The sequence below is a fragment of the Neolamprologus brichardi genome, chromosome 13 (assembly GCF_056152115.1).
Source record: "Neolamprologus brichardi isolate AB-2024 chromosome 13, ASM5615211v1, whole genome shotgun sequence".
In the NCBI taxonomy this organism is placed as follows: domain Eukaryota; kingdom Metazoa; phylum Chordata; class Actinopteri; order Cichliformes; family Cichlidae; genus Neolamprologus; species Neolamprologus brichardi.
Window position 1 is genome coordinate 23,463,245 of NC_142116.1, and position 19,413 is coordinate 23,482,657.

Genomic DNA, 19,413 nt, shown 5'->3' on the forward strand with positions numbered 1-19,413 from the left:
ACAATAGTCCAGGCTTAACTTTGTCTCCTCCTTATATACATACAGTTTGGTTAATTGTTTCTTTAAGCCTCTTCTTTCTTGATGTCTCACCACCTTATTGTTCACTTGCCAGGAATTTACTCCGCAGCCAGTGTCTATTTGCCCTTTTTTCTCTCATAAAAACACAGAAATGCAGTCACAAAGGGTCTGGATGTGGTTTAAGCTTTGTCAACAACAGTGGGGGAAGAGATCTTTCAACTGTGTCTGTCTGGCTTGTTGACAGAGCAGTGTGGATTTCCTATTATATTTGGTATTAATATCATTACATGAACCTCCTATTCCCAGTTTGGAAATTTCCCCACCCTGACACAATAGGTACGTCAATACAAGTTGAAATCACGCACCTCTTTCTAAAACGCATAATCCCAATTATTCAAAAGTATCTTTGGCAGATGCAGATCGCACTGCCAGCGATCTGCAGAAGTGGCTTCACGCTCCCGACACAATGCGCTCAGAGACCGCTTTCTTTTTTTTTTTTTTTTGTAAATAACAGTCCCCGACCACAACGTGCACACATGGAAGCCACAAAAGAGCTGCTTTAGAGATAACGGGAGCTTTTTAAAAAAGATTACCCTGTCCACAAGTCATTACCGGGATGCGATAAGAGTTTGTCATCATGTGGTAATGCTCCAGAGTTCCTGTGGTTCCCCTCTGCTGCTCCTGCCTGGCCCCCTTGTCCCCACTTTTTTTTTTCTTTTACTGTCTCATTCATGCCCTTTTTCTTAAATGGGAGAGTGTGGTGCGGTGTTGAGGTGAGGACATGGTCTGCTGAGCACTGTGGGATTCATTCAAATGGAATCAGATAAAGCATGGGGCCTGAAGACTTGCAACATAAACATCACCTGGAGCCTCCTAAGCAGGGCCTCCAGCACTGCTCCAAAGCCAGTCAGAGCCCGCAAGCAGAGGGTGAACAGTGAACTCGACCAATAGCAGCGACTGAAAGGAGGGAGGGAGGGAAGCCGCCTCTTTACCACGAAAGAGACTCAGATGAGATCGAGCCTGTGGGTTCATTCCACGCCAGGTGATACCCCCAGATGTGGGCGATGAGAGGTGATGTGAGAGGGAGGGGAGGGGGATTGTTTGAGAGAAACAGATATGACCTTTACATGTATAGCTCGGGTTTCCCATGGAGTGGAGTGGGATAACAAAAAAACAGTGAGGGGAAAGGCAAGAAAAGTGGGCATTGATGTAGAGTGGGCTTTAGTATTCAGGTCAGCGTCCCGGAAAGCTGGCATTTTGTGGAAAGGTTAAAAGGACATCACTGAAAAAGAAATAATTATGTCCGTAAAAATAATTATCCTCATAAATGCGGCAGCCACTCAAACCCCAACTTTTTCCACTACCTGGGGTGTGAGCTGCCTGAAGAAGGCTCAGAAATGTCTGGGGGAGGTTAAGAAAACAATGGAAGAAAGGATAATTACACAGAAAATGAGGAATGAACTCAGTGGTAACCCTCAGCGAGGAACGGGGATGAGGGAGAGCGAGGGGAAAATCTCAAAACATCTCACACAAATGAAGAAGGAGTAAGGGATACAAGCGAGCTTGGACTTGCCCATCCTAGATAAAGCTATCTGTCAGGAGCACCACAGGAGGAACATACTTATGGGAACTGGATGACCCTGGTGTATGTCACTGTCTGCAGCTCACAGACCGTGCAGCAGTGCTGTGCCATACTGCAAATTCTGGTATTGATCCAATACCAAATAATCACAGGGCCAGTATCACAGATACCGATCCTTTTAAAGACATCTTAATTAAGGGAGAGCAGCGTGTCATGATTTATGAGCTGCATCATCAGCTTGCAAATCCTGAACACATTTTAAGTCACTGTGATTTTTTCTTGCCACAATACTTGGGTAACGCCCAGCGCCTTTCAGCTTTTCCTGTATTTTGAAATTGGACACTTTGGGTCAGCTTCTGGTGTTTAAATGAGCAATAGGTTGTTATAAAATAGACGTGACAGAAACACAGAAAGGTTCAGATATTTTGTATGTTTGAGATGTATTTTGTCATTACAAAAAAATTCACATTGTTGCTATTTTCAGTATGAATAAGTATTGATCATTGATCATGATCCAAATATCGCTAGTATCACATCGATACTAGTGATATCACTAGTATCGATGTGATACTAGCGATATTTGGATCAATCTGTCTAGCTTTCCAGCAGAAAAAAAATAAACATGCCTCCACATCTGTAAACGTCCCCCCCCCCCCCCCTTCATCATCCTAAACCAGCTGTCCCCAACCTTTTTAGCACCACGGACCAGTTTATGTCCGACAATATTTTCATGGACCGGCCCTTAAGGTGTCACGGATAAGTACAACAAAAATGAAACCAGTACCAGTACAAAAAAAAATATTTTTATTTATTCATAACACACGGAAAAAAGACAGAGGAAAACCGAATTAACAATAAAAATGATTTTAAAAAATGCTAAAAACCGACAAAAATCCTGAAAACCATGAATTTCTCAAAACTCTGGTGGACCATACCGGTCCATGGCCCAGGTGTTGGGGACCTCCTAAACCACACCCCCCACCTCCACCAGCAACAGAGTGAAGGGAAACGAATGTAGACTGGAGCCAGAGATTGAATGAAATACAGTGGGTCACATTGTAACAACTTTCATAATGAGGAATGAAGATAAAAACAAAGTATCGATCCTATAGCGCTGTTATCGATACTTTCGATATCGATCCACCCACCGTGCAGCCTTGGCTTTGCCTCCCTGCTTGCTGCACACACAGGCCCCTGTTCCGTGTCTACTTATACAGTTGATTCAAAATGAGGAACAGCAAGAGTGCTGCATATGATTGATCTGTAGCTGGCTGCTAATTCTTGCAGTATGTGCGTAAAACAGTGGAGGCGGATAATTTCCAGTGCTCCTCACGGCTCCGGTTGCTAACAACCCCTTAATATTGTGTCAGCTGAAACGGCTTTGAATTTTATTTCGAGGAAAATGATGATCCGAGAAGTGAAAGCTAAGCAGCAGACGGAAACAAGTCTTTCAGGAAATTAGTGGAGATGGGGAGCAGCAAGAACATGAGTTGGCATGAGTTTATTCTGGTGAAAGAAGAGCGATGGAGAGCATGTAAAGTGGAAACTGGGAGTGTGGGGTAAGCTGGGGTGGCAGCCTATGTAGAAAGCAGTGGAACAGCAAAGAAAAGCTGCTGCGAGGCCCCGCATACTGATGACCTGGCTGTAACGGCCGGATCGGCTCTCCGGCAGTTATTCATTAGGCCATTAAAAGGAGCACAACCAAGGCGCTTGTGTGGCCCCTCTGTTCCAGACTGTTTTTCTTCCCTTTGTGTTCTGGGCTGTGTGCGGGACAGAGAGAAAAAGCAGAATGCACGTCAATGAATAAATCTGCGCCGAAGAAAAGAGTGAAAACGGTTAGACGTGGACACAGAGCTGAAGCCAGCTGTTGGCCCTCCTTGTGAGCAGAAAGGGAGTAATTAATCGCGGAAGTGGCTGAAACAGGAACTAATTAACTTTTAGGACAGCTTGATGAATGAACGAACGCTCAAATTCAATCTACCTGGGTTGAAATTAAACGAGGAAAATTAAAAGGAACACTGGCTATAATGGATCTCTAGAGAAACCAGTCACCCTGCCTCCTACTGAGGGATTAAAGCGCCCTCTTGTGTCGTCAGATCTGTAGCAACACACAGAAAACATGGAAGTTAATATTGATTTTATTGCCATCCATATATACACATACATTTCTATTCTCTTGCAATATTTATATAACTTAAAGCATTAGGGTCACCGTGTAAACCGCGATCAAAGAACAATGAGGGAGAGGAGAGGGGCCACTAAACTTTGACACCATTACAATCATTTCTTACAAAATATACTGCTAAAGGCACGTCTCCCGTCTACATGCCTCAATTTTCAACTATTTTATTTTGATGAGTTCATCTACATAAAGAAAAGCAGCAAGTGTTAATAAAACCAGTGCCCGATCACAAATAGGCAGTACAGTACACGTTGCTTCCACAACACCGTTAAGACTGGAAGAAGATGACACAGCTTCGGGTCAGCTACATCATAACGTCGTCTGTTGGATTGTGCGATTCTACGGGATCCTACAGCACGTTATTGGGGAGGCCGTGTGAAAATTGATATACAGGAAAAACATGCAGTCCCCCTCTAAAATAGGACTGGGTTGCCATAGTGACACAGCCTGGGGTTTACTGTAACACAGGAGAGAAAACAGCACTGATGTGTTTATGAAACACAGTAACGCACTACAAGGTCCCGTGGATGAAGTTGCTGAACATAACAAAGCAAATTAAACACACAGTCATGAAAATCTTCGCATTGTTGCGCACGTTTCGTTTTGTTTTTTTATGATCAGGACATTTTTACCATGTAACGAGGTGAAAGCAAAGCAAAGGAAAGCTGGCGGCGTCTGAGCCAGCGTTTCGGGTTTTGTGATTGTGATGAGCAACAGCAGAAGCAGCACAGAGTATTTGTGTAAATGATCGAGAGGTCTGAATAAAAGGAGTTTTGACAGCTCTTCTTGTGACACACACACACACACTAGAGAACAACTTCACTACACAAACATCAAAGTACACATGTTGCAACGTATCCTCTCAATTCTCCGTTAAAAATAGAAAAGATTTTAAAAATCCATTTGGATTATTGGATTGGATTAACAAACAACCCTCTGCACACTCTAATTAAATGGAGCTCAATCGCTCAGGTGGCTGCGGTCAGACTCCTCTGTCCTTGGCATCAAGGGAGATAATATAGTAATAAGTGTCTAATAAGTGCAGGGTGGGCTGGCTGTGCAATTTTACTGCCATCCAACTATTACAGCTGCAGAGGCGCGTGCAGCAGCAGCAGCAGCAGCAGCAGCAGCAGCAGCAGCAGCAGCAGCAGCAGGCTTTGGTCAATTACTTATAAAGCACCACCACCTGCTGCAGAAACCCTCCCCCAGTGTGCTGTGTGCCTGTCTACAGCAACATTACTGTACATTTCCAAGACAGTCAGGCAAGTTTTCAATCAAAATTATGCAGCTTTTTGGTTATATCGAATGCAAAACAAACAAAACAAATGGGAATGTGTCACGTCATTTGAAAATGGACTGTCAATAATGACACTTTCAAATGATTTGCATTTTTCAAACAGGAATAGAGAACCTGTTACTTGGAGAATAAATTAATTCTGCCACTTTCAATTTCAGCAAACTAAAAGCAAATTGAACATGCAGAGCTACAGCAGTTCTCGGAAATTAATACAGGCACGGAAAATAAGGCTTAACAAGTAAACTGTAAAAAAGAAAAAATCCTTTGAATTTATCAATCAATCAACTAAAACATATACCGATTTTTGGGGGATAAAGGTAAACAAGGGAAGTGTTTCTTTTGGGGCTGATACATACAGAGCACAGACACAATGGTCTCACCGAACATGACGACATTTCAGTCTGATTACTGTCACAGACAAACCCACTGACTCAACATCAAATTAAACTCATCATATTGATGTGAAGATGACGATCACGATGCTCCTGGATGCTTTGAACTGTTAACTAACTGAAGTTAGAGTGAACGGCTAACTCTCGATAAACACCAAAGAGCAGGCTGTCTGCCGTCTTCTAAATCTTCCGTCTTCGAGGTCACTCTTTGCTCTCCAGCTCGATGACCTCTTCGCCGAGAATGGCTTCCGGTATACCTCCTTCTCCTTGAAAAAGCTCCTCCATCAGCTGCTCCCCAGCACTGCCAGCCCGCGACGCCCACAGAGCAGCACCCTCCCGCAGGCCCAGCGTGCGTAGCAGCCGCGCGTAGTCCAGAAATGCAGCTTCGATAAGTTTATGTGCATAGTGAGTTAAGGATATCTATACATCTATAGAAGTTCAAGAAAGATTAATCAAGTGTTGGTCTAATTATATCACTGAACCAAATCCAAAAAGGTAACAAATAAAACAAAAGCGTTAAACTAGAGAATAACACAATAAATGCAGGCGCTCAGCTCAGTGATACTGTTAGCTTCCTGCCAGTGCAAAGTGTGCATTACATTTAAAGACACTTTGAGTGCTCATGTGGAGTACAAAAGCTATATATAAGAACCAGTCCAAAGCAGACCACCCTGTGTGAGCATGCACTTGGCGACAGTGGGAAGGAAAAACTCCCTTTTAACCCCTGGCAGAAAAAGGCTCAGGGTGGTCCATCTGCTGCTTATGTGGTTTCCTGACATCATAAGGACCTGCTAGCATCGGGGTGATAGAAAGGATGGAGCTGAGGGTTTCTATGGTTACCTTTTTTACTACCATTTGTGTTTCCCTGCTCAAAATGTTTTTTAGACCAAAAATAAGATCTAAGCTTCGTGAAAGGAAGATTGGTTGGTGCACTGCACTGATTTTAGCTACAGTAGGATGACTGCATTCGCCCTCTTGCACATTGTACATTTGGCTTATGCGATTACTAAATTTACAAAGATTAATTGGTCTCGCTCAAACACACACACACTTTTGTGTTGGCCTAACTTCTAGGCAGTGTTTGCTCATGTACTCAAGTCTGAAAAATAGAAATATTTTTACTGAAATGCTGTTTGATGTTACTGTCACTTCTCCAACAAAAACCTGCGCTTGAAGAGAGCCTGGCTTGATCTGGTCCTCATGAATCATAACTCGCTTTGTGGTTAAAACACAGAGTAAACACAGCTCTGACAAGTCAAACATATCTTATTACACAGCAGAGATTTCTAGATAAAATATTGCTTTTAGGTGAATGTCAGATTCTTTTTCTTCTCTCACAACATACTCAGCGTGTATTCGATAAAATAGAGATTGTGCAGCACTGTGCGCATTAAAAATGCGGCTGATAAAAAGAAGGGTTTGGTAGGACAGATGTAGACATAAATTCTTGCTAAGGGTTACAGGTTATCTCAGTTGAGTCACAGAGGAGCAGGGGAACACTACAGGATGCCATACTACTTGAGTTAGATGGTAAATATATTTCAATCTTACAGATAAGAAGTATGTGCTAAAACTGTGCCCATAGATGGTGATATACAATAAGCTTTCAAAGTTTAGGTTGAAAAAGTTCTCCAACTGTTCTCTGTGATCACAGTGTGTTACTGGCTAATGGGAAAGTGTGAAATAGAGCTTGATGTGCTCTGCAGAGCATCTAAATTGACCTTCACTGTGAAGCTGCCTACCATCAGGTGCATACTTGTAACGTGTAACAATAATGGGTTTTCAAAAAGGATATTGGACGAGTCGTTGGCCTCCATCACGCCATACTTCAGACAGGCTTCGATGAAGAGGGCGGCACGATCAAAGTGTCTCATGCTGTCCGGGAGATGGAAGGAAGAAAAGAAAGATACAGAGAGAAGGAGGTGAGAGGGACCATCAGAAACCAGCATCGTCCCTGCCTTGATGCCTGTGTTCCTACAGAATACATCAACCTTGTCGTCCTCATGTCTCTCTAATTCCCTGTGAGAGCTTTTTGCTGCCAGAAGCATCTCGGAGCATGAGCTGTTAAGGAGGGGGGGGCCGGTATTCTCAGAGGAGATCGATGCTGAGGTAAGAGACACAGGTACAGCCCACACCCTACACTGTGGTTTGTCCTTCAGTGTACTCAGGAAGAAAAGGACAGACGCTAACTGTGAAAGTGCAACGTCTTAGAACAAAAAACGTAAGAGCAAGAAAGGGAATCTCATTTTAGAGAAGAAAAAGGGAGCTAATATATTTATACATCCATGTATTTTTTTACAGGGGATAATTACAAGAGTCTTATCTTCCCATTTCTGAATCTATAGCTTGTTCCTACCTGTGGAGCATCTCTCCTACTTTGTAAAAGCAGCCCAGTGAAAGCAGCACCAGAATGGCTTTGGATTTATGGTTGACCTGTGGGGAGCAGAGGTGTTCTGCCCAGCGCTTCAGCACATCTGAGCTCTCTGCCGGGTTCAGACGCACCTGGAAGCAAACGCGACACGCAAAGGCATGAATTATTGTTCTTAGTTGGAGGTTTGTCACTCTCCTGCTAAAACACACTGTGTGCACAATTATTAGTCAACAAAATATTAATTTTAGTAGTGAACAACTACAGCACTCTTGGTAAATCCAAAATGTTGATGATATATGTGAGAATTGTCCTGTATAAAAATACAGGTCTATCTAAAAAAGTCTATCTTCAACCCGAAACGATACATTAGCTCATCTTTAATAATACCAGCTCATATCAGTACCCCACCTCCAGCCCCACCTTGCTGATGTCTGCTTCAAAGTGGAGTTTAGAGTGTTTAATGACATGTGTCTGAATACAGACAGTGGAAAAATGTGTTCGTTTAGCTGGATATCAGTGCAGCATTTGATACAGTTGACCACAACATATCACTCAAACGACTGGAGAACTGGGCAGGTCTTTCAGGAACTGCACTGAACTGGTTCAAAACATACTTAGAAAACAGGAAATACTTTGTATCAATAGGTAACTTCACATCTGAGCAGACAAGTATCACATGTGGAGTTCCCCAAGGTTCCATCTTGGGACCCCTTCTGTTTAACATTTACATGCTCCCACTGGCACAGATTATAAAGAACAACAAAATAAACTATCATAGCTATGCAGATGACACACAAATATATATCACAATGTCACCAGGAGACCGAGGCCTTGTACAGGCTCTTGGTAAATGCATTGAGGAAATTAATGACTGGTTGTGCCACAATTTTCTCCAGCTAAACAAAAGCAAAACTGAAGTAATAGTCTTTGGTGCCAAAGGAAAACGATCACAGGTCATCAGAGAACTTCAATCTATACACCTAAAAACCACAAACCAGGCGAGAAATTTGGGTGTAGTGATGGATGCAGACCTAAACTTAGAAAAACACATTAAGACAAAAACAAAATCAGCTTACTATCACCTCAAGAATATATCAAGGATAAAAGATCTGATGTCTCAACAGGACCTGGAAAAACTAGTCCATGCATTCATCTTTAGTAGGCTTGATTACTGTAACAGCATCTTTACAGGTCTACCTAAAAAAAAATCAGTCACACATCTACAGCTCATTCAGAACTCTGCTGCTCGAGTCCTCACTAAGACCAAAAAAGTGGACCACATCAGTCCAGCTCTGAGGTCTTTACACTGGCTGCCTGTCCGTCAGAGGATAGACTTTAAAGTTCTGATGCTGGTCTATAAAGCTCTGAATGGTTTAGGACCAAAATACATCAGTGACCTCCTGACCCAGTATGAACCTTCCAGATCCCTCAGGTCATCTGGATCCAGTTTTTTATCAGTTCCCAGAGTCAGAACCAGACACGGAGAAGCTGCATTCAGCTTTTATGCTCCATATATCTGGAACAAACTCCCAGAAAGCCTCAGATCAGCTGAAACACTCAGTTTATTTAAATCCAGGTTGAAGACTCACCTATTCTCAGCTGTATTTGAATAAAGCACCAAATCCACACTTAAGCTTAAATTTCAAAACTTACATTTTAACTACTGATTTTATCTACTGTTTTTTTTTTAATCAAACTTAAATCATGCTTTTTATTGTGTTTGTTTTTTAATATCTCTGTAAAGCACTTTGAATCACCTTGTTGTTGAATTGTGCTATATAAATAAACTTGCCTTGCCTAGAGCCGGTTACCGATCCATCCAAAGGTCCGTCTGTGTGGCCTGACAACAGTCCCTTCCATCTGATCTTTAGATATTTTCTGGCACAGTACTGAAGTATTAATTTATGTGTCTTGTTCATTGGTGGTCGGGCTCAGCCTATGGCTGTGTCTCTGAGCACTGAACACCTTGCACTGCAGGTAGGCTGCCTTCTAGAATATGGCAGCGCTGCAGAATAAGGGGTTCCTAGCAGCTTTATGTCTGAGTCTTCTCAAATCTTTGGCAGTTAATTTGACTCTCTTTTTTCCCTCAACACGTATCTTGTCTGTGTGTTGACTATTTACAACAATAAGTTTGGTTCTGTCGTCATGCCCTAATATTATAACAATTTCTGCATCTCCTTGAAAGATTATTTTAAAAATAATTTTTGACCTTCAAAGTCAGTTAAATATCTTTTTGTGCCCATTTTGCTTGAGGAAAAGAAGCTGATATAGATTGCTGATCTCCTTAGACCAGACCCTCCTTCATTACACACATCACCTGATATGCTTCAATCCAATAAGTCATTCAAGTTTATAAAGCTTATAGCTGGAAAATATGCATAAAAACAATGATAAGGTCAAAATGTTTGCCTAATAACTGTGCACGCAGTCTATGTTTGTATAAAATTCTAGGGGAGCATAAATATGTGACCACTACGAGAGTTCCCTGATGTGCAACAGCTAACAGGAAAACAAAGTTCAGAGAATAAATCGTGGCTCCATAAGTGTCACACATCCACAACTCACATGCCCACAGATTTACACTATCCAAACATTACTCAGTATCTGATCTTCATTCTGCTGATGGATGCTGTCATGCTGAGTTACCTTAGCCAGCCATGCGGCTCGGTTCCACTCCCCGTAGGTCTGCAAGTAGCGGCAAGCATCTGCTGCCTTGTCAATCAAACACAACAGCTGAACTCCCTCTGATAAACAGCAGAAGATTGACAAGTCATACACACGTGTGAGACATCATAGCTATCAGTACCAAAGGTGGCTGACTTGGCCCTGAAAGCAGCAGAATGGTTTCATTACACAATGCTGCTATTAGCCAAATTGATAAGATAAGCATTATTTGATTTACTGATTGATTCCAACATAAATTTTTCCAATTTAAATTAAAATTAAAAAGATCCCAGGTGTATGCTATACAAATAAAAATGTTCTTTCTGGTATCAGATATAGAGGAACACTACCTGCAAGCTTGCCATTAGCTATCATATTGGTGGCCACTAGCTTGATTGTAGACTGCGAGGGGCCTGAAGAGGTGATGGTGGTCACTAGGCAGGCCTTGAGTGAATCACAGTAGTAGCTGGGGTTGTCTGCGCTCGTCTCCAACAGTAATTGCACCGCCCGGTCCGTCTGAGAGCAACAACAAAGAGATGAGAGCGTAATTACCGTGGCAGCAGAGAGAAACAAGGCATTAGTGGCTCTGATAGGTAACCACTGTGCACGAGCTGAACAAGACAGAGCTGCGAGGGGAAATTATGTTTATTATCATGCTTTTCATCTGGTGTAGATGAAGGCTGGAGCTCGTGCTGGGGTCAGCACCGACCGGCCTCTGCCTGTCTGCCTGCTGGATAAGTGCACCTCCAGCAAACAGCCGGCTGATTGCAGCTTGTGATTAGAGGTGATGTCAGTCCCCGCAGGCTGTGAAGCTAGGGAGGACAGGAGCAGCTGATTTTCTTCACTGCGATATGAACTATTTATGACTATGACATTTCAGCTTGCATGTATGCACAGCTAAGGAGGTGTAGATTTGTGTGGTTTGCAATGGAAAGTGTGGTGAATAGTCTACCAGTTATGCCACATGACAACTCACAGCTATAGTCTCCATGCAGATGCACTTTAACTGTGTAGGCGGTGCGGTGGTGTCATACTTACCTGACCCAGAAGGAGGAGCTGGTCAGCGCATTTCTTAGTGTGTTCATAACTGGAGCGCTTTACTTCCTGCAGGTGAACTCGATCCAGCTGGAACTTCTGATAAAAAGAAAAACACAAGGAGCAACAACTTAGGAAGTAGTAGGACTAAGTTTTTGCTTTGTGTAACAAGTGCTTCCAGAAATCCATTAAACTTTGTGTCAGAGAGAGACAGAGAGGATATGAGTTAGTACGCATGCATTAATATAGGGAGAAAGTGATGGATTGACAATTACATGAATACATATACCAGAGATGGAGAGTATAATTATAATGTCTTTAAAAACTTCACAAGTTTCTTGGGTGTCAGTGCTCCCTGTACTGTATTTCATTATTAAGTCTCTGTTTCCCAATTCTTGGTGACAGGAGATCTCATTTTTTCCCTGTCAGATACTTCACTTCAAAGATGAAGTCAGTGGAAGAAATACTCTGTTTGCTTTAGGTTAAGATGTTCCTGGACAAGACCACACAGGAAACACAATGCACCATCCACTCGCCCACTACTGTGAATTCAACTTGACCTGCTCCATTCTCACATGGGTGAGATCACGCCGACTTTGTACCGGGATGAGGCAGGTTAAAGCCTGACATTTTTATTCTCATGTGCACCTCCACCATGTAATGTATGGAGAAGTTTAGAGCTGCCTTCTTCATGTCTTTGAGTGGACGGTGACACCTCTTCCATCTGTGGAACAAAGGCTGAATGAGCAGTCTTCACCAGACGCCAGCTTCCCACGTCCAGTTAATGCATCATACTAACTGTATGTGGGAAGTAAACAAGACTGGTTCTTTGTTCACTGATCACGCAGTGATAGAAACAAAAGGTTTCCACAAAATGATGTCTTTCTAACTGGCTTGTGTGGACGCATCCATCAGTATGTGGTCACTTCTTGGGGACTTTAAGGGTCATCTCTGTGGAAGAGATACAGCATGCTATCTTAGGTTCGCCAAACATGACTTCGTGACTTTTTTTTATTTTTACCTACACTCTATGGCTCAGAAAGTCACTCAAACAGTCCTGTCAGTGGGAAAATGATGCAGCTGTCATCACTGCAGCTGCTGCTTCAAGGCCATGTCAGCTCTGTGGGAGTCTTGGGGCGTGATGCTATATCCCCATAATGATGTGTAATACTGACTGTACTGACACAAAGGGAGCTGGAGGACATGGAGAAAAATCACTGATGTGTTGGTGAAAATGTCTCCCTGGCTTCCCCCGGCTCAGTCAAAAATTGTCTCCCTGGGGGAAGGATAGACGTTCAGGTCCTCACTACCCTGGGGGTTCAGTGAAGGTGGCGTTGGATCTGATATATTCTTTAAGGAGGGCAGGGTGTCCCATGCATGCCTCAACAGGCCCGTTACAAGAAATTCTTCAGGTTGGTTTTGCGTGGGCTCAATCTCCTATACTCACTGCAGGCATCGAGATTGTGTGATTGTATGTACCGACTGCACTCTGTTCAATGAGCAAAAGATAAGCAAGAAAAAGAAAAACAGCAGCTGATGGACAAAAGACTGAGTCATCAATTTTCGGGAGAGATAGCAGCATAGTAGATTTCTTTATAAGAATGGCTACGTGCACACATTTATTGCTTCTACATCTACAACAGAGGCTTCTTTTTTTGGCCTCGCTTTATTTTGATGAATTCTTCTGCAATTCATAGCTGTGGGTATACTTCCTTGCGTAGATATCAAATGAGTTTAGTAACTTCAGAGCTGTGTGCTCTGTACTGGAGTCCGGGATATTAGTAATTACAGGCAGGCTGCTGCCACTGAAGTCGCTTTATGACAACAGGAGCCAAATGCTGCTGCACACTGTCTTGGTAGCTCTTTGAAAGTCCTAACTTTGTGATCACTGCATGGCCCCTCATTAGCAAGCAGCACAACTTTCACAAAAATGGAATGGTGCATAATCCATTAGGACTTTTTAATTGGAACTATACTGAGTGAAATTAGATGGTACATTTGCTTGTTGCTATTTAAAACCTTGAGCTGAAAGGTCTGGGGCACCATTTTCAACTGGCTAAATCGTCTTTTATCAAAAATTGAAAAGGTTTTTTTCTTATTTTACTTTCTCGGGTACACGGAGGTTGGCACAGTGGGGGGAAAATGGTACAGCAGTCAAAAAAAAAATCCAGAAAATGCTATGTCCACAAGCCAATTTTTAATTATCTTATGTTTTTCAAACGGTCTCTTTTTTGCAGACTAGAAATTAAGTCAGTTCACAGATACAAAATGGGAAAACGATGGAAACACATTTGAATGGAAAACCTTTCAAACAAAAAATGTTGCTCAGTGTGCTGAAAAACACGTCTAACTAGTCTGATAACTGAAGATGAAAAGTGAAGAGTCATGTTTATAAAGACCTTGGATGCTGATGCAAGAATGTCTTCAGCGGGATGCTACGCAATCACACTGCACAAACAAATTAGACATTTTTAAGAGGGCATCCAATAAGGGCTTGAATCACTCAGAGGAGAGGAAGGCATGGAGTTGACCTTAAAGGCTTAAAAATGTGGGCGAGAGTAGATTCACAACGTAATTAGTAACAGAATGCACTGTTTGACCGAGGTGATATTGACACCGTGGACGATAAGGGACAGGCCGTCTGTGTTTGTTTGTGCATAGTCTGGCTTGAGGACATCGACTGTCTTTGGGATGACTCCTGGGGGGATTTTTTTTTTTTTTCCAATGTTGGCTGAAACTTATTTGTCTTTACCCTCTCTGCTCACCAAAGAGACAGCACCAAACACAGGTAAACACTTTCTCCATCTTCTCTTATTATACTGACCTGGAAATAAGAGGTCTCACACAAGACATCGTGGCAAATGTCCAGGTGGCTCTGAGGTGACGGTTGGACTCCTTCGCTTTGGGCCTGACCCTCTGCGGTGGCCACTGTTAGCTGACGAGCTTGTGCAAATGACTGGATGTAGTGGGATGCCACCGTCCAGAAGTGAAGGTCTGACTCGTCCCCGAACAGCCTGCAGTTTGCCACAGAAAAACAAAAACGCATCACCTGAGTTCAGTGTTTGTCTCTGGACTAGTCAGATTCTGCAGCCTGAATCATCATGGCACCTGGTTTCCCTACTCGTTTGCTCATTAATGACCACAGTTCCTCCATCATCCAGCCTACGCTTTGTCTGTAAGTGAGCTCTCCTCCTCCTCCTCCTGCTTTACTTTTCTCAGCCTCCTTTAACATATCGGCACAGACACATAGCTGTTGCTAGGTTACCTTATGACATTAACAATGGCATGGAAACTTGAGACAGCCAGATGTAGAGACATAATCGTGAGCTTTCACTGAGAGTGCAGCCAGGGTGTTCAAGGAACAAAAAGGATCTTTTAGACTTTCCCGGTAAATCATGGCATTAATAACAGGATGCAAACAGGGGTGGGATGATATGATATTGCCTTTCTTTTCATACTGGCTGCTCGAGGGAAATGAAGGCTGAAGCAGAGATGAGATGAGAGTTGCTGACACAAGCACAAGTCTCATACTTTTTTTGTGGTGCTTCAGAACTACACTTTACAGTTACACCAAGTATATGCTCTTTGGCAGTTAATTTAAATGTTTCAAAAACAAAATAATTTGCTTTGTTTCATAATTTAACACCTTCTGGCTCATCTTTCCAATTTGTTCTAAATTAAGTAGTTATATGTTTATAATTACTTTCCTCCACAAATAACTAGAAATCCCTGCTAAAACATCACTTTACAATATAGTAGAAAAATGAGCCCAGCCTTGTGTAATATAAGCCTCCTCAAGTGATAGCAAAGCTCTCAATAGCAGCCTAATTTCTCTGTTGACGAGTACAGTATTTCCTCTGCTATTCAAAGCAACAAAAAAGCAAAAACTTTCTTAAAAAACAGCTTTTGGAGGAGAAAGGAAACAAAAAACATGCTCCAAAGGTAGAAACTCAATGTAACACAAGCCAATACATCACTGACAGTCAAGTTAGAAAACCTGTGATCACTGAAACCAGAGTGACAATTGACTCTGCACCATGGCTCCATGAGGAAAAGAAAAAGCCAGGGACAATGAAATTTGATTGTGAGATTATAAAAAAAAAAGATGGAAAAGGACACAGGATGATGGGCCAAAAAATCAGTTGAAATAAAGTTACAGCAGTAATCAGAAGGTATTGAACGAGATACAGAGCTGCAGTGGCCGCCTGGCTAAAATGACAGATGGCTACTTGCACAATCTAGAGCTGAAAAACAAGAGTTTGAGACTAGGCACGATGGAAATTCACGTTTCTCTAGCAACTGACTGCATTTATTTGACTTTTCTGGAAAACATGAAGATAAGCTGGAATACTGAGCGTATTTGGTCAGACGAGACCAAGACAAGTTTGTTGGATTAGATGAAGAGGCAAGAGCACAAATAGCACTGCAAAAACCTCTGTGAACCGAGAATGCATAGTCCTGAGAGTGATGCACCAAGGTGAGAGAATACGGCTCTTCAAGAGAGCAGAAGGAACTGGGGAGGTGATAATTATAGGAGGCACCATGTATGACTGTGGAGATTATGGAGAACAATGCTGGCTGATGAGATCACTTTTCAGAAACTGGGCAGGAGAAGAATATTCTAGCATGATAACAATGCAAAGCATACCACCAAAAAGTCACGCAGGAGTTTAGAAAGAAGACACAAGCTATGATCTGGTCAAATGTATCATCATGGGCCACTCTCTGATCTTAAGTGGACACGATCACTAGAACTACATGATAAATATGTAAAATTACAGAAACAGTACTGGTAGCTGCCCAGATTGTACTATAATTTTAAAATTATGAAAAAAATGAAAGGAACTCCTGTGTGTTATTTTAAAGATAGAAAGTCGCCCTCTTCATCACCGAGTAGCTGAAATAAGCTCTCTAAAAGATGGCTGCAATATCTTTTAAGATTGGTATCCTCCATCCTGAGAACATAGATATAAAAAAAATATTAAATCCACCCCCAAAAAACCCAAGGTGCTTTTCTTGCACAACGAGAGCAAATATTCACTGTGCAACTCATGTAAAGTCAGACTTATTATTTTTATTAGAGAATATCATTAAGTTAGTATTATTCTCTATATTAGACAACTTTTTTTTCTTGTCCCTTATACTCTGATGCTTCTGTTGGAACTCTGTAACCAAGGCTTTTATGAGTCTTTGACATAGATACGCTGTCTGAATGTTAACAAAATAACCGCCCCAGGGTACTAGCGAACGCTCACGAACACGGTACAATCTGCGCAGAGACAAACACAGGCAACTTCACACAGAGCTCGAACTCACCGTGAGACCAGGAGGCAGCGCTGCAGAAGACTGAGCTCTGGGTCCTGTAGCACACTCTTCATATCACTGGGGGGCCAATCAGAGACAGACAATCAAAACACAGCCAGGGCCAATTACACTTCTCTAACACAGCAGGCCCAGTGTGGCTGTTCCAGGAGTTTCGTCTTATCTGTCAGCCCACAGACTACATGCTCTCTGGGCCCGCTGTCTAAGCACTAAGGAACTACAGTTTCTAACTGTAAAACAACCCTACATGAACACAAACTGGAATCACATACATACACTGTTATTTGGTTGTTAGTGTCTGTGCCATTACATTAATATCGAGTTACCACGTGAACTTGGCATTAGAGGACAAAGCAACAGTGCAGTAACTCACTTTGATAATGAGTTGAGCTGCTCCTGGATTAGGCCTTTTATCTCATCTTTCTCACTGTAGTCTCTGAAACAGAAGGATCAAAGCAAGTCAAACGGCTCCTTTAACATCTACCTTAAATAGAACCTGACCAGATATTAAATGGAAATCTGAACACTTTAAGAGAAGTCGATCTGTGGTGGTCAAGCGAAGTCTATTCTAACATTTAAGCTGAGGATGGGTATTGCCTTACACACGCTGCTAATATAGCTGCTTACTTATGATAAGGGAGCTCTGAAGCAGTGAAATACTCTGGGCTCAGTTAAATGGGTTTGGTCTGGCTTAAATAGCATCCCTCTGGACAGCCTCTGCTGAATCCCGCGTTGAGCTGTTTACTTGTTTATACTGGTGATTTTTACAGACAGTGTCTGGGTGGTTGACGGAAGTTGTAGTGGTAGATGAAAAAGTAAGAAGCCTAATCTTGCAGACATCTTACTTAAAATTAATTACATTTTCGATATTTATATTTTCAGTTCTCATTTTGCAAACTGGGTGAAAATTCTAACAAAGTTTTGTAAACACAGCTACCTACGAAAGAGGATTAGGGCCACTGGGAAAAAAAAGTGTGCTTGACTTTTTTGTTCTTCTTTTCCAGAATTCTGAGAAAAAAATTCAGAATTCTGAGATTAAAGTCAGAATTCAGACTTTTTCATCAGATTTATTTATTTTTTTAAATTCTGACTTTAATCTAAGAATTCTGAACCTTTTCTCAGAATTCTGGAAAGGAAGAAAAAAAAATGTGCCCACTTTTTTTCCCCCAGTGGCCCTAATCCTTTTCCATAACTATTTTTTAACTGTTCTTAAAACTATTTTTTGGTTGACAGACATAAAAATCAACCTTCAATGCAAAGTGAAAGTAGATTAAAAATGGATGGTATTACTAAGTTGTAACCAAGATTCGCAATCAGATGGTTTTTATTTCTCCTCAGAGTGAATCAGTCTGAAAATAGGTCAACGTTATGAATTAATGAGGGGAAAGTTTGGTTTTGAGATAGCAGAGCTGAAAACCTTCTCATACTCATTCATTAGTTTTTTGTAGAACATGCTGTATGTGGGGAGATGAGATCAGTCTGTAACTGTAAAAGTAGCACAGTTCAATGGCTTATCGGTCTTCCTCCTCAAATAGAGCAGTACACAGTACACATGTTTAAATGCAATTTAACCAAGAGCATTTCACACAGATCACTGACTGACGCTGTGTGGATATCAATAATTGAAACTACTGACAACAATTGATGTGCTGCTCTGCTCACTTACTCACAACCGCCTGCTTTCAGGGTAGGAAGCAATATTCCATTTTTATTTTTAAAAACACATCAGTAAAACCCATCTTTACACGGCTCAAACAGTTTATTCAAACATCATATGGTCATAGCTCATACTGATCTTGCAGACAACCTCAGGTCAATTCATGAACTTCTATTCAGTAAGTTGCTTTCTCTTACTAAAATGTATCTGCACCCTTATGTACAAGAAAATGAGAAGTAAAGCTTCTGATCACGTCAAACCAAACCTATTCATAACGTTAAATCTTGTTGCTAGTTCCTTTAGCTCAGCAGCACTTTGTGAAAGTTAAAATCATCCTCAGGTCAAAATCAGTTAGCCTGACTAAAAAGACATGTAAACAAGGAGACGATTTCACAGTGAACACTTGTTCAGAGGTGAGACTTACACTTGCGTGACGTCCATGGTAAAGGTTCCTGACCAGGGCTGCAGCAGAAGAAAAGCCTTTAGAGTGAGGGCAGCTCGGGGCAGCAGCAAGTAAGGGCACCACACTGGATCTGTGCATATTTACCACAGATAAGAAAGAACACAACATTAGACTGTAGGTTTTATCAGCATCATAAAGTGAGTGACTACAGATGCCAACTGTAACTGGGTAAAGGAGCTCTAATCCACAGCTACACCGATTAGCCATAACAACCACCTGCCTAATGTTGTGTCAGACCACCTTTTGCTGCCAAAACAGCCTTGACCAAACTGTGCTGCGGTTCTTCCCATATAGTATCATGGTGCCAGGTGTTCCCTAGGTATGCGATGCACACACATCTGGCCATCCACATGATGTAAATTTAAAAAATAAAACAGGCCACCTTCTTCCACTTCTCTGTGGTCCATTACTCACGCGCTTATTATTGGTG

The 19,413-nt window shown here is 42.0% G+C and overlaps 1 protein-coding gene across 1 annotated transcript in view; it reads right to left on the reverse strand.

The window, feature by feature from the left end:
- Positions 1-2,426: 2,426 nt before the first annotated feature.
- wdr11 (WD repeat domain 11) overlaps positions 2,427-19,413 on the reverse strand; it is a 61,846-nt gene continuing 44,859 nt past the window's right edge. The window contains exons 20-29 of the mRNA XM_087850338.1: positions 18,945-19,053; positions 17,237-17,299; positions 16,858-16,923; positions 14,366-14,555; positions 11,545-11,640; positions 10,857-11,022; positions 10,489-10,586; positions 7,828-7,973; positions 7,264-7,346; positions 2,427-5,866 (exon numbers count right to left, since the gene is read on the reverse strand). Coding sequence (XP_087706464.1) covers positions 5,673-5,866; positions 7,264-7,346; positions 7,828-7,973; positions 10,489-10,586; positions 10,857-11,022; positions 11,545-11,640; positions 14,366-14,555; positions 16,858-16,923; positions 17,237-17,299; positions 18,945-19,053 — 1,211 coding nt within the window. The 3' untranslated portion in view covers positions 2,427-5,672. The remainder of the gene's footprint in view (positions 5,867-7,263; positions 7,347-7,827; positions 7,974-10,488; positions 10,587-10,856; positions 11,023-11,544; positions 11,641-14,365; positions 14,556-16,857; positions 16,924-17,236; positions 17,300-18,944; positions 19,054-19,413) is intronic.